This window comes from Poromitra crassiceps (assembly GCF_964638095.1).
Source record: "Poromitra crassiceps genome assembly, chromosome: 21".
Taxonomy (NCBI): domain Eukaryota; kingdom Metazoa; phylum Chordata; class Actinopteri; order Beryciformes; family Melamphaidae; genus Poromitra; species Poromitra crassiceps.
In genome coordinates, this window is record NC_139638.1 from 9,474,132 (window position 1) to 9,488,884 (window position 14,753).

General features: G+C 45.4%; 1 protein-coding gene across 1 annotated transcript in view; it reads right to left on the minus strand.

Moving 5' to 3' along the window:
* Positions 1 to 13,425, minus strand: part of hook3 (hook microtubule-tethering protein 3) — a gene marked incomplete at both ends in the record, with an annotated part of 43,871 nt that extends 30,446 nt beyond the window's left edge. Inside the window, 4 exons of the mRNA XM_083657601.1 lie at positions 647 to 697; positions 1,519 to 1,591; positions 1,785 to 1,870; positions 13,369 to 13,425. Coding sequence (XP_083513727.1) covers positions 647 to 697; positions 1,519 to 1,591; positions 1,785 to 1,870; positions 13,369 to 13,425 — 267 coding nt within the window. The remainder of the gene's footprint in view (positions 1 to 646; positions 698 to 1,518; positions 1,592 to 1,784; positions 1,871 to 13,368) is intronic.
* Between the last annotated feature and the right edge of the window lie 1,328 nt (positions 13,426 to 14,753).

Below are 14,753 nucleotides of genomic sequence, written 5' to 3' on the forward strand. Positions count from 1 at the left end.
ACGCTACAATCGGAAGAGACCATAGAACATTTCACTCGGACCTAAACTAAAAAAAAACAACATCGAAAAAATATTTTCTTTAAAGCCGCATTTTTTTAACGTTTTGGTCCCAGTGAAATGTTATGCGATCTCTCCTGTTTCTAAATATATCTGTACCGTTTGGTTTTGAACCAGTAAAACTATTTTTATAAGCATTTTATGAAATGTGTATGGGAAAATAAATGGCGGATGGAAATCTCTGGTACAGTGCTGAAGCAGGAAGTAGGCGGTCACTTTGCCTCTCTATAGTTATGCACGGAAACTCAACACCATGTTCTCTTTGCATTTCCTCTCAGTAATATGATGCATGCATTTTTATTGTAGAAGGGATTAAAGGTGGAGTAGCTGATGACGTCTTCCCGCTCCCAAACCCTCCAATCAGACGCAAGGTCTCATGTGATTGTGTCCAAATTGATATACACACACACGAGGCTTGTGTTATAGACGAATGATCATGCTCACACCCCCACAGCCAATGGAAACCCTCGACTCACAATAGTTTTACCACTGGGTTCTGATTTCAGGCCCAGGGACCTATAGAGCTGGAAGGGACCTATAGAGCTGGTAACTATTTGATTTAAAAATGAGTAGAGTAGATTCTTCTCACCTCCTGGTTATAGTCTAGGATGCCTTTCAGAATTTTCTTTAGATTGCTGATCTGAAATGAGAAAACGTCACGTTGGGGTTTCACTGGAATAAGCACACAATCAGATATCTTGTTGTACATGCAAGCTTCTTTCCCCCGCAAAAAATATCTGATGCAGATGACACTAGTGCTGTATGTAATGTCATGCACTACAGGTGGCAACAATGTGTTTGGATAAAACCTTAAGATTTGACATGGATAGGCCAGGTACTGTTATGTCATGCAACCAATGCCATACAACTCAGTACCAGTTATATTTTATTACTTGTGCTTGCTGTGTGCACTTATAACAACACATTGTGTTGTTGTTGTTCTTAGAAGAGAGTCTGGGTAAAATACATCCATCATTGAGGCCATTTACACGTGGCGTTAACATGTGTTTTCTGTGATCAGATTCAAAATCAGATTGTGTTTTTTTATCACTTGAAAGTACAGGTGTAAACACCCCCAAAACGCATTGAAGAAGGATTGCAATCTGATCGGCCAAACCACCTCCGGAGGTGGTCAGGGATGCATTGTGTACACATTGAACACAAGTGTAAATGCAATGTGACCTCTCAATCTGGATACAGCAACTTTATGCGGATTGAGAGGACAACCATTTCTGCAATCAGATTGCAATCTGATAGCAGAAAACGCATGTTAACGCCAGGTGTAAATGGCCTCATTAATTCAATCAGCAAACAGATCTGGGATTGTCTGATCACTAAATAAACACTATATATATTTTTTATTATTATTGGCAAGCAGAATCTGCCCCATGAAACCTGATGGCTGGATCCCTAGTCAAAGGAAAACAAGGGCAGAAAATAAATGTGTTTCATAATTCATACCTTTAACCTCCAGTTGTCCCCAACATCAGGCTTGATTCTGCTGATCCAACTGTCATTGAAATATGATACATCTCTATAAAAAGAAATATCAAAGAGACAGGAGAATAAGTGGTGATCGATATGGCATTTTATTTAAAATCAAAATAGACATGTAATCTATTGTTATGATGTAAGAGTACACCTCTATTTTAGGCCAGTACTAAATTCAGAGAAGTTGAATTCATTTGAACAGTGTTTCAGGATCATTTTGAATTTATTTAACTTACATTTTCTGTAGAGCTTGGGCCATGACGATACCGCTGGTCAAGTCATCTACTGTCTTGCATGGAGCCTCCACTCCAAATGTCTGGATCTAAAACACAAACAACAAAGACTGAGTACTTGGGCGGTCAGAGGTCTGTGGGACAGCAACACCTATACAGAGAGACAACGTCACAATCTGACAGTTTAAAGCCAAGTTTTGAAAAGTTGAAACCGTTTTGAAATCTTGTAGCTCACTTTTGAATTTTTGCAAACTCGAAACAAAGTTTCAGCAATTTATTGCTGGAATTTTCTTGTGGGATCAGTTTGTAACTTCCTGTTTCATCAGCTTGTACATGATGTCCCAAACTAGTGGGGCCTGGGGGCGGGGCCATATACTAATCATCTGCCCTCTGTCGAAATCCAAGCCAATCAAATGCCACCTTTCACACTGAGACTGCTGCCATTGGCTGGACTTCATCTATCACACTGAAGGACAGTGACTGTCCAGGAATCTCCATCTAGACAGCATGGCTGAACACTGACTAGAAATAACACCATCCTATTTTGGTCCTTCAACCCAGCAGCATACAGAATGCTTGAAGAACATTAGGGGGAAAAAAACACCTAAAATAGCCTGAAAAGCAACATGAATCATTTTGCAAAAATCACATTTATAGACGTGTAAAAAAAATATATTTTTACATGCCAAGAAATAAAAAGCATCCCATGTTTTTAGCTCTAGTGTAGTTTTAATAGTGAACTTTATTGGTTATATGGAGGGGTGCGCACTCACTGATTGGCCAATAAACGTTCAAAAGTGGCTCATCAACCGCCCAATTAAAAACAAAAATAGTTTGAAATTGCCGGATCTGGAATGCAGTCAAACAGCAGAACATTAGGCATGTCATCCAGCTGTCACTTTTTCAAAAATATCTGATGCAGATCTCACTATCAATCATATATGCCCACGTGTCTTTTCTTTCTGTTCTCTTTCTGCCCACCATATTATCCCTCTCTACCGCCCCCTCCCTCCAGTCTGGAAGACTGTCGCCCAGACAGAAGGGGAATGATTTTTTGGGCCAGCCGCCAACGGTCCACGTGCCAGAGAGAGGAGGAGGAGGAGGGGAAATAAATGGAGGAGATGAGAGCAGGAATGCTGGAATGTTGACAGGAAGAAAATGACTGACTGGGATGTTGAGTTTCTGCCCGGCACGTCTTCCCTCCTGCCTCACCGGCTTCTCAATACGTGGCTCAAAAAACCACGTGTCCTTTTAGCTGCAGCTCGCTCAAATACATCCAAAACAAACTAGCAGAAGCAGGTGGCAACAATCACATGGCTTTCTAGATGTCTGGAAGGCTATAGAGAGGCAAAGTGACCGCCTACTTCCTGCTTCAGCGCTGTACCAGAGATTTTCATCCGCCATTTATTTTCCCATACACATTTCGTAAAATGCGTATAAAAATAGTGTTACTGGTTCAAAACCAAATGGTACAGATATATTTAGAAACAGGAGAGATCGCATAACATTTCACTGGGACCAAAACGTTAAAAAAATGCGGGTTTAAAGAAAATATTTTTTCGATGTTGTTGTTTTGTAGTTTTGGTCCGAGTGAAATGTTCCATGGTCTCTCCCGATTATAGCGTTAGCTGAACCGTTTGGTTCGACAAAGTACAACTATTTTATAAGCATTTTACGAAATGTCTATGGGAAAATAAATGGCGGATGAAAATCTCTGGTACAGTGCTGAAGCAGGAAGTGACGTTCCACTTTGCCTCTCAGTTTCTGAGAAGAAACAGCTTTTCCAATAAGGGAACAACAGGAAGTGATCAGGGACACAGGGTCAAACCCCAATGTGGACAAGCATCATCTGGCCTGTCCCATGTGTCCTCCTGACTCCTGCTGTCCCATGTGTCCTCCTGACTCCTGCTGTCCCATGTGTCCTCCTGACTCCTGGACACTGAATCCACAACAGCTCCACCGGTGCTGCTGGCAAACAGCTGATCCTGCACTGTAACGTCCCTCCCTCCCTGGTGCTACTGGCAAACAGCTGATCCTGCCCTGTAACCTCCCTCCCTGGTGCTACTGGCAAACAGCTGATCCTGCACTGTAACCTCCCTCCCTCCCTGGTGCAGCTGGCAAACAGCTGATCCTGCACTGTAACCTCCCTCCCTCCCTGGTGCAGCTGGCAAACAGCTGATCCTGCACTGTAACCTCCCTCCCTCCCTGGTGCTGCTGGCAAACAGCTGATCCTGCACTGTAACCTCCCTCCCTCCCTGGTGCAGCTGGCAAACAGCTGATCCTGCACTGTAACCTCCCTCCCTCCCTGGTGCAGCTGGCAAACAGCTGATCCTGCACTGTAACCTCCCTCCCTCCCTGGTGCTGCTGGCAAACAGCTGATCCTGCACTGTAACGTCCCTCCCTCTGGCAAACAGCTGAACCTGCACTGTAACCTCCCTCCCTCCCTGGTGGTGCTGGCAAACAGCTGATCCTGCCCTGTAACCTCCCTCCCTCCCTGGTGCTGCTGGCAAACAGCTGATCCTGCACTGTAACCTCCCTCCCTCCCTGGTGCTGCTGGCAAACAGCTGATCCTGCACTGTAACCTCCCTCCCTCTGGCAAACAGCTGATCCTGCACTGTAACGTCCCTCCCTCTGGCAAACAGCTGAACCTGCACTGTAACCTCCCTCCCTCCCTGGTGCTGCTGGCAAACAGCTGATCCTGCACTGTAACGTCCCTCCCTCTGGCAAACAGCTGATCCTGCACTGTAACCTCCCTCCCTCCCTGGTGCTGCTGGCAAACAGCTGATCCTGCACTGTAACGTCCCTCCCTCTGGCAAACAGCTGAACCTGCACTGTAACCTCCCTCCCTCCCTGGTGCAGCTGGCAAACAGCTGATCCTGCCCTGTAACCTCCCTCCCTCCCTGGTGCTGCTGGCAAACAGCTGATCCTGCCCTGTAACCTCCCTCCCTCCCTGGTGCTGCTGGCAAACAGCTGATCCTGCCCTGTAACCTCCCTCCCTCCCTGGTGCTGCTGGCAAACAGCTGATCCTGCCCTGTAACCTCCCTCCCTCCCTGGTGCTGCTGGCAAACAGCTGATCCTGCACTGTAACCTCCCTCCCTCCCTGGTGCTGCTGGCAAACAGCTGATCCTGCCCTGTAACCTCCCTCCCTCCCTGGGGAGGGCGGCACACAAAAAGAACACTTCCTCTACAGGGATCAATACAGGATGACATCACATTGTGTTGATGACAGACACCTTATCCAGTTCAGACACAGAGCAGAGCTCAGCTGAGCAGAATGTATTGTTGCTCTGCTGAAACTGTGACACAAACTCTAACTGAAGCAGTTGAAGCAGTGCGAATGATTTGGATCGGTTAACTTAAAGAGCCCTGGATGACCTTTCAATTTATGAACATAAGGCGTATGGTGATGATACACTCACTGAATATTGATGTTTTCAATTTCCATCGATACACAACACAATACGATCGATGATGTATATCGATGTACTATCGTCCCACGGTCCCACCCCTAGCTAGTCACAGTTGTGGGGCTATATGAATAAGGATGAATGAACGGCACTTTAGCTTAAAGATCCTGACAAATAAAAAAATAAAAAAAAGTGTAGTTGGCTATTTTTTGTGCTGAATAATTGTCCAACAAATACCACAAAGTACTAAGTAACCTGATCGCTATCCTAGACAGTCTTTCTTTACCCCTGACTGTTTGACCTGTCTCTGCTATTTTTCTGTCATTCCGTCTGTTGTCTGGTCTGGTGTGAGGAAAGCTCTCCCAAACCTGTCTTGCAAATCTCTCATCTCCCTCCTTTATGTGTGAGACAGAGAGAGAGGAGTAAACAAGAAGACAACGACACCTGACACTGTCCTCCTCACTGAAGGATACACCTCACATGGCATGGGGGGTGACAGTCACCAGAACACGCATACCACCCATACCACCACTGTTCAGTAATGTAGGATAACTCAGTTCAAAGTAAGGGAACCTAGGCTCAATGTTAGGCTCAAACTTTTGTTCTACTTTAGGTTTCAGCAAAGAAGAGTGATTGTTGAGGCTTGAAGACCTGCTGCGCGAAAACGTAAAGATCCGATTTAGGAACGGGTTAGACATTTTGTCCATTATCATCACCAGTAACTACCTTGTGTATCTGCTATGATTCCTACTCCCACCAGCTAGCGTTTCAGCCTGTCAGTCAGTCAAGCTAGCAACAAGTTAGCTGCTTAGCCTCTCAGTCAGTCAGTCAGCTAGCCAGGCCACTGGCCCACAGCCGACACGGGGCTGCTGCACCAAAACAATACCCTGTGTAACGTGCTACATAACACCAGTTACCAGTGAGAGGCAGAGAGGGAACTTCACCAGCTACACACACACACACACACACACACACACACACACACACACACACACACACACACGTGTGGAGAAGCGGAAGGTAGGTTGTTCACTTTTTCTCCAATATAGGAACTTGGGAGGTTACTCTGGCTGAGACACATCATCCTATTCAACAACTCACATCATCAGACATCATCAAGCTGGCTGGCAGTGCAATTGTGATTTCACACAGTGGACAGACTAGTAGAATTGCACTCTCGAGCCAAATGCCAAGCGCGAGGGGGGGGAAAGTATTAATAGATAGATAATTAATTACTAATTAATATATCCAACAATCCAACACAGGCTAAATAGCCTGAGCTCTGGTCACAGTTTCAGCAGCAGCTCCTCCACCTCCCTCTCCGCACAGCTCTGTCTTTTCTTCCGCTGCCGACTGAAATGGTCGGTACGAATGCAGTCAGACTATCCTGCGCCTACTAGATAGAGACACGTCCCAGAGCGTCCTGGGCCTAGATAGAGACACGTGCCCGAGCGTCCTGGGCCTAGATAGAGACACGTGCCCGAGCGTCCTGGGCCTAGATAGAGACACGTCCCCGAGCATCCTGGGTCTCGATAGAGACACGTCCCCCGAGCATCCTGGGTCTCGATAGAGACACGTCCCCGAGCATCCTGGGTCTCGATAGAGACACGTCCCCCGAGCATCCTGGGCCTAGATAGAGACACGTCCCCGAGCGTCCTGGGCCTAGATAGAGACACGTCCCCGAGCGTCCTGGGCCTAGATAGAGACACGTCCCCGAGCGTCCTGGGCCTAGATAGAGACACGTCCCCGAGCGTACTGGGCATAGATAGAGACACGTCCCCCGAGCGTCCTGGGCCTAGATAGAGACACGTCCCCGAGCATCCTGGGCCTAGATAGAGACACGTCCCCGAGCGTCCTGGGCCTACTAGATAGAGACACGTCCCCGAGCGTACTGGGCATAGATAGAGACACGTCCCCCGAGCGTCCTGGGCCTAGATAGAGACATGTCCCCGAGTGTCCTGGGCCTAGATAGAGACACGTCCCCGAGCATCCTGGGCCTAGATATAGAGACACGTCCCAGAGCGTCCTGGGCCTAGATAGAGACACGTCCCCGAGCGTCCTGGGCCTAGATAGAGACACGTCCCCGAGCGTCCTGGGCCTCGATAGAGACACGTCCCCGAGCATCCTGGGCCTAGATAGAGACACGTCCCCGAGCATCCTGGGCCTCGATAGAGACACGTCCCCGAGCATCCTGGGCCTAGATAGAGACACGTCCCCGAGCATCCTGGGCCTAGATAGAGACACGTCCCCGAGCGTCCTGGGCCTAGATAAAGACACGTCCCAGAGCGTCCTGGGCCTAGATAGAGACACGTCCCCGAGCGTCCTGGGCCTAGATAGAGACACGTCCCCGAGCATCCTGGGCCTAGATAGACACACGTCCCCGAGCGTGACTGACAGCCTGACAACAACTGTCACCTGCAGAGCTGCTATACAGTTTCTCACAAGGAAATTCACCGTGTGTCCCTTCATTTATGTCCAGTAGTTGACATCAGAATGGAAAGCCACTTGCAAGCATGTAGCTAATGTTAGCATGTAGCTAATGTTAGCATGTAGCTAATGTTAGCATGTAGCTAATGTTAGCTGTGCATCCCAGCGTGCACAGTCTGTGTTTTTCAATTTCTTGAAAGATGAAGCAGAATCCACATCTCTTCTAAAACATGGCTTAGGGGAGTGAGTGTAGTTGGGATGGAGGAGGAGTGGCTACCTCCTCGCCAGGCTGGGCGTTCTGTGTCACGATGCCACTAGCGAGCATGTGTGTGCTAAAAACAGAGCTATAGAGTTATTGGAGTCGGCTATGAAAACAAGAAAATATGTTGTTTGATACATTTGATACCAGGGTGGAGTTTGAATTCCTTTTGATTTCTTTTGACACTCACTGAAATTCAAATATTGAAATTCATTCTGACAGCCTCACAATTCACATGCTTTCTTTCCATTGAGCGTGGTTGAGCTATGCCAAAGCCTGTGTCTCAAAACTTTATTTCTCCGCTGTCTTTAGAACCTAGCGTAACCTGCAGGACCACACTTCAACTCCTATGTTCACTATGTTTTATCGCTCCAGTACTGAAAATAAATATGAATTTGAAGTGTGCATGATTTATTGTATATATATATTTTTTTTTTGTTCCCTTTTATTTATACAGGGGGAGTTTTTCAGGAGCTCCCTGTTCACCTTCTCACACACATTCACACCTGGAAGCTGACCAGCACAACCACAGTCTGATCTGCTGGCCACTGAGCAGCTCCGGGTTAAGGGCCTTGCTCAAGGGCACCTCAGTGGTGGCAATGAGGGAGGGGCAAGCGCTGCTTTTTCACTTTCCCCACACAGATTTATCCTGCTGGTCCCGGGGGATAGAACCGATGACCTTCCGGTCAAAAGCTTGGGTTCTCTAACCTTTAGGCCACCACTGCCCACATTATTCTATGTTGATGATCCTCCAATAGCAGCTTGTTTGAGTGATATCAGTGATAAGGGCTATTTGGTGAATAAGTCTCTCATCTCATCTCACAGCCAGTCCAGGGTTTCCTAACCAGCACATGGGAGCTACATTTAAATCTCCACAGCACAGCGTGGTCACTGGTCAGGATAACATTTTACGACTATAATTGACCTAATGGTCGCTGGCCATTGGTTGGGCACTTTTTTTTTTAAACAACTCATTATTAATAAGGCTAAAGGTGTTCACTTCTTAGTGAATAGAGATGAATGAAATACATTTTGAGCACTGGAGAACCTGCAATTCTGAAATGTGCCATTGTGTGCCAGGTCTGAGCTCAGTATGGAGTTGTGTAAAAGACTGTGCAAAAACCTGTTTGGGTAATAAAACCTGGCAGACAGAAAGCCAGCAGCAGTACTAAGCAGACAATTGTCCAAGTCCCTCTGATCCGAGTCCCAAGCGAGTCTCAAGTCAATTGGTCCCGAGTCTCAAGCAAGTCCCAAGTCTTTCCTTTTGTCGGCAAGTCAAGTCAAGTCAAGTCACAATGTTATTTCAAGTCAAGTCTCGAGTCGAGTCACAGGTTATGTCAAGTCGAGTCACAGGTTAGAAAAAATGACAAGGCAGAGATTATTTAGGCTGCAGATGTGCGCGTTCACGTTAATACGTGCTTGTTGCCAAGCAACACACTTCTCTCAGACGAGCTCCAGACAGCTGACAGACAGCTCCAACTCAGCTCCAACTTATAGAGTTGTATTCAAAGCATAGAAACGTTCTCACAGCTCAATTTGATGGGACTTGAAAATTGGGTTAGCTAGCTGTAGTGTAGTTGATGTTGAATTCTCCCTCTTGGGTACTTTTAAGCAGACTTATCATCTTAATGCTAAATGCATAAGGTTATGTAATATGGTACCAAAACAGCCTATGCAGATGAATCGATGAAGGAATTTCTACCGTAATATTCAATTAGGAATGGACATGTGTTATTAAGTTTCCATCAAAAACTCTGGAACGCTGAAAAAACTGGACAAGCATTCCTGCTTATGTGGGATTATGAACACAGAAAGAGGCAGAACTATACTGTATACCGTATAATGACAGACTGCGGTCAAAAAAGGAAAACCACACCTACAAACACAGCACCCAGAGGCATACACAAACACACAGACAACACAAACACACTCTGGTTTGTGGAAACAGTTGGAAATGGGGACAATTGAGATCAGGAAAGATCCCTGTGTCTATAGGCCTAAAAAAAAGGGAGGGGAGGGTTCAAAAAGTTGATACAGACTAGTAGCTAACAGCTGACATGAAAGTAATGTGTGTGAAGAGACTGCTTATACCACTAAACTGTTATTGTCACAAATGTCCACATGAATATATTTTCATGGGTTTTTGCCACCAATGCCAGACTTGCCAGACTTGGGCAACCTTTTGGATTATGAAGTTGGAGTTGAAGTTTTTCCAGCTCATACAGCTCACATTTGCGATCAAAAATATCCAACACATACAGTATAATTTGATATGAGCCAGAGCCATTTATTTGATCACTGAAAACTACATTTTGACTGTGTGTGTGCATGCACCTGAAATGAATATCGCACAATTACAGTAGCTCAACATAAGCAGTCAGTAAAAAATAATAAATAATAATAAAAAAGAAAGTTGTTGAACTACCCACATTTGAACTCACTTGCATCTTACCGTTTTCTCACCAAAACTGGTTTGTTGTAAATGATAGATGGTATACTATTAGGGCAAAATGGTTGTTAATTGAGCAGATAAACTTAGGCTAACAGCCACAGCAAAAGTTAATAAGCATTTAGCTTGTGGCTGGTTGAAAGTTTCCACCCTGGTAGCAGGATTTGCTGCCTAGTAAAAGCTGGCAAATACGACAGCTGGCAAAAAGCCACTGCAACCAATGAGGAGCAAATTATTTTGGGAGCATCAAGTCAGTAAAGTTCAACTTGTGATAATCTGCAAAGACGCTTGTTTCTTTTGGGGACACCTCTGGTGATAATAAGCAGTCATCATTACTTGCACTCAATGTCGGCTTCTAATATTTCTCCTATACCTTCTCCTATACCTTCTAATATTTCTCCTATACCTTCTTATATTATTCTAATATTTCTCCTATACCTTCTTATATTATTTCCAAACAAAACCGCTGTTGTTGATGTAAACGTCAAATGCATCACTTCCTGTGCAGGACAGGAAATGTCCCGGCAAAGAGGAAGTCCCTCGTACGGTTAAAGTTCTACGACTCCTTGAGGACGCCGTCATCCGTGGCCGACATTACTTTCTTTCAGACGCTGTAGCGGGCTCATTTTTAAAGCCAGGGTGAAGATACTGCGCTGGTATTCTCTGAACTAAACTGATAGATTTTTTTAAATTTCAAACACAATGCAAACTAATTGTGTTTATTAAATTAATATTGAACAGAAATTGCAGACAGAAAAAAGTTAAAGTGTGCATTATTTATTTAGGTAGTTTAAGTCAGTCTTTACAATCCTTGACTAACGTTTCCTTGCAGAAAGTGTGGGTACACGGTCTAAAAAAGCTTTGCGTCCTTAATATCCTCCAAATAAACACTTTTGTGATTCTTCATGCTAGCCTTTCCTATCACCATTCACCTTGGCCTTAGTCTCGCTGGCCAGCCTCCTCTCCCTTCCGTCCGAGGAGTCTGGCGCCGCAGGTCTCCATAGTGGGATTGCGACGGGCGGCGCTTAGCGGCAGTGACCTTGGAAAATAGTTTCAAACAATCCAACTTGCCGTTTTCAGCGTGTAGCAAGGAGCTAGCATGTAGGTTTCTGCGGTTAGCTTGCTAGCTAGTTAGCGTTGTTGTTTTCACTGCGGCGGCAGGGCACTGTTTACAGCGACACACACGGAGGAGGGAGGGAGCGGAAGCCGCTCTGATTGACATGGTCGGAGCCAATGACAGAGCTTGTAATAAGCCGGGAGCGGACATCCGGCTGCCACCGAAACAGTCGCTCAAATGGGAGAGCAGAGTAGAGCAGGGGAGGGTTTATCCCAGTTATGGAGACCTGCGGCGCCAGACTCCTCGGACGGAAGCGAGAGGAGGCTGGCCAGTGAGACTACCTTGGCCTGAAGCATAAGTTTATGGTTCTTCATGCTTCTAGCCTTGTCTATCACCTTGGCCCTGAAGCAGAAGTTGCAGAACCAGTTGGTTTTTATTGTTTGCATTGTAGTAAGAAATCACACTCTCTCCACCTGGTGTTTTAGCAACAATCAGCAGTGTGACTGCACAGTTAACAGGTATGTGAGGAATGTTAGCCAGCCACATCATTACTACAGAGATGAGAGGCCTGCCTGCGTTTTCACACATAGGAGGACAGGAGGAGGAGGAAGCAAGCGACCCTAGCTAGCCCTGATGGGATGGACAGATAGGATCCATAATGGGCTACAACTGTGCATAAAGAGTTGACCAAATTGATTCTTATTGCACTAAACGGGCCTCAACAATCAAACCTGTGCCAAGCAGGAAACCAAAATATCTAACATACAAGTCAACTTAGTCGAGATATTTAGAGGCAACGTAGAGTTGAAGACTTCATACTGGGCTACACTACCACTGTGGATGTATGTATGGTGTTAAAGGAACACTCCGTCCATTTTCAACCAGCTTTGTATCATTAGAACATCAGTAGTATATCAGAAAACTGTAAACGGTTTTGAAGTCTGTCATTTAATTGGACAGTTATTGAGTGTTAAAGTGTGGACCAGTGACATCACTGGTCCACACTAACTCAAATTAATAACTCATTAACTCAAATCAAGTCTCAATAACTGTCAAACTAGATGATACAAAGCTGGTTGAAAATGGACGGAGTGTTCCTTTAATAGATACAGATAAAACAGGCCATATAGCCGAAATATTGAAACTGTGGGGTAGGATCAGCTTCTCGACTCTTCTCTACATGATACACCTGTGATGCAACAGTCTTTCAACACACGACACACAAAAAAAAACACTGACGACCAGTGAATTCGGTTTGACACTATTGACAGTTACACCAGTCTGCAGCAGCATAGCATGAAATGCTGTTTGTCAGGCGCCTGTGCACATGAACTACCAACACCCTGCGCTGAGCTTAGAAAATGTGACTGCCCTCTACAATGTAATGCCCTTTTCCTTGGTGGGCTTTGTATTCAGATTGGAGCAGTTATTATTAAGCCCCGTATTTGCTCGTTTGAATCGAGGGAGATGGAATGGGGAAGGCAACGGAGAGGCGGACATATCGACAACAATGACTGGAATGTACCGACCCACGGTACTACTGTACTGTACTGTATGTTCAGCCCACTAAAGGCTAGCTAAAGACCATTCTCCAAACGGTACTATAAACAAGGGCGATGTCTTTACCGATGAGTAAACAATCCGACCGTGACTGACAACATAACGTTTGGCATTAAGAAAGTTGGCTAGCTAATGTTAGTCACAAAGACAAGCAGATGGTTTGCTGTTAGCGGATATGAAACGACACACCAGCAGCTATTTCAAACACCATACAGCTGGCCTGCTGTATACGTAACCAAAACGTGAGCAGCCGCTGTTTCATATTTTTTGCCCAGTAGCAGCTAGCCAAGAGAGCTAACGTAATCGTTAGCTCGTCTTGCTAGCATTTAGCCTTCGAATGCTAACACCACCACCGGCGTCCCCGGCCGGGGAGCTGTCAAAATGTTAACCAAAAAGGAAAGAAAATCTTGGTATTTCATGAAACTTACCCATGTCAGGAGACTCTCACACAGTTCCATTCGGTCCAGGGACTCCGAGGTACTCATCGTAACTTAGCGTACACTGACTTTGTGCTGGGAACGGACAGTCCGCTTCATACACTTCAGGGAGCTCTCTGTCTCTCACACACAGACAGGCGGCGTATGCCAGAGGGGCGGGGCGGGCTGGGTGGGCGGAGTCTGCAGTGCATTTAATTAAACGTCGCCGAGAAGAGCCTGGTGACGCGAGGTTAAATTAAACGAGAATTGGGTGTGTGACACAATGACGGGACATGACACGTGACATTTATGAACTAACTCTATTTGCAGAACTGGTAGTTTTTTCCTGAAAATGATCTACCATGCACACAAAATAACTTGTAGTTTTTTCCTGAAAATGATCTACCATGCACACAAAATAACTTGTAGTTTTTTCCTGAAAATTATCTACCATGCATGCACACAAAATAGCTTGCTGTTCAATGGTCCAATGCTGAAGTGGTATTGGAGGACCAGTAGGAGGTGCATGCATTGCACACAGCTTGCTGTTCAATGGTTCAATGCTGAAGTGGTTTTGGATGGCCAGTAGGAGGTGCTCTTCCCTCTGGTCTAATGAATAGTCTCCCCAATGCCCAGGGCAGAGACAGGGACTCTGTCCTGTGAGTGTGCACCGTCCTTCAGATTAGATGTTAAAACTAAGTTGGAAGTCCTGACTCTCTGTGGTCATTAAAGATCTCATTAGCACTCTTCACAAGAGTAGGGGTGCGACCCCGGAGCCCCTGGCTAAATCCCCACACATAAACCTTCCTTCAATCATGTCCATTGTCCACCTAATCATTCCTTACTTTACTTTTACTTTACTTTTACTTTACTTTGGCACCATGGTGGGTGGTGGATGAGTTAAGAAGATTACTCAATATGTAAAGTGCTTTGAGTATCTAGAAAGGCGCTGCAATGAATTATTGTTATTCGCTTATGGAACAGACTGGTTAATATGCCTGATCATAGGCTGACGAGAAAGATTTTCAATTGGGAAACATCAAAACTATCTCCCTGGGCCAGTGAGGTGAAATCCTTATTTTCCATCTTTGATTTGTCATTCATATTTCACAATAGACTACATTGCAATATTCAGGAAATTAAAAAAGCTTTCTTCCAATTACATAAAGAAAAATGGACTATAGAAATATGGAATAAGCCTAAATTAAGAACTTATTGTCTTATAAAAAATACTTATGAAGTAGAAAAATATGTTGAACAAAATCTATCCAAAACACAAAGATCTCTCTGTGCCCAGCTACGCTCAGGTACCTTGCCTCTTGCCATAGAGACAGGCTGGTTTAGCGGTGTACCTGAGGAACAGAGACTTTGCCTGTTCTGTGATCTAGAACAGATTG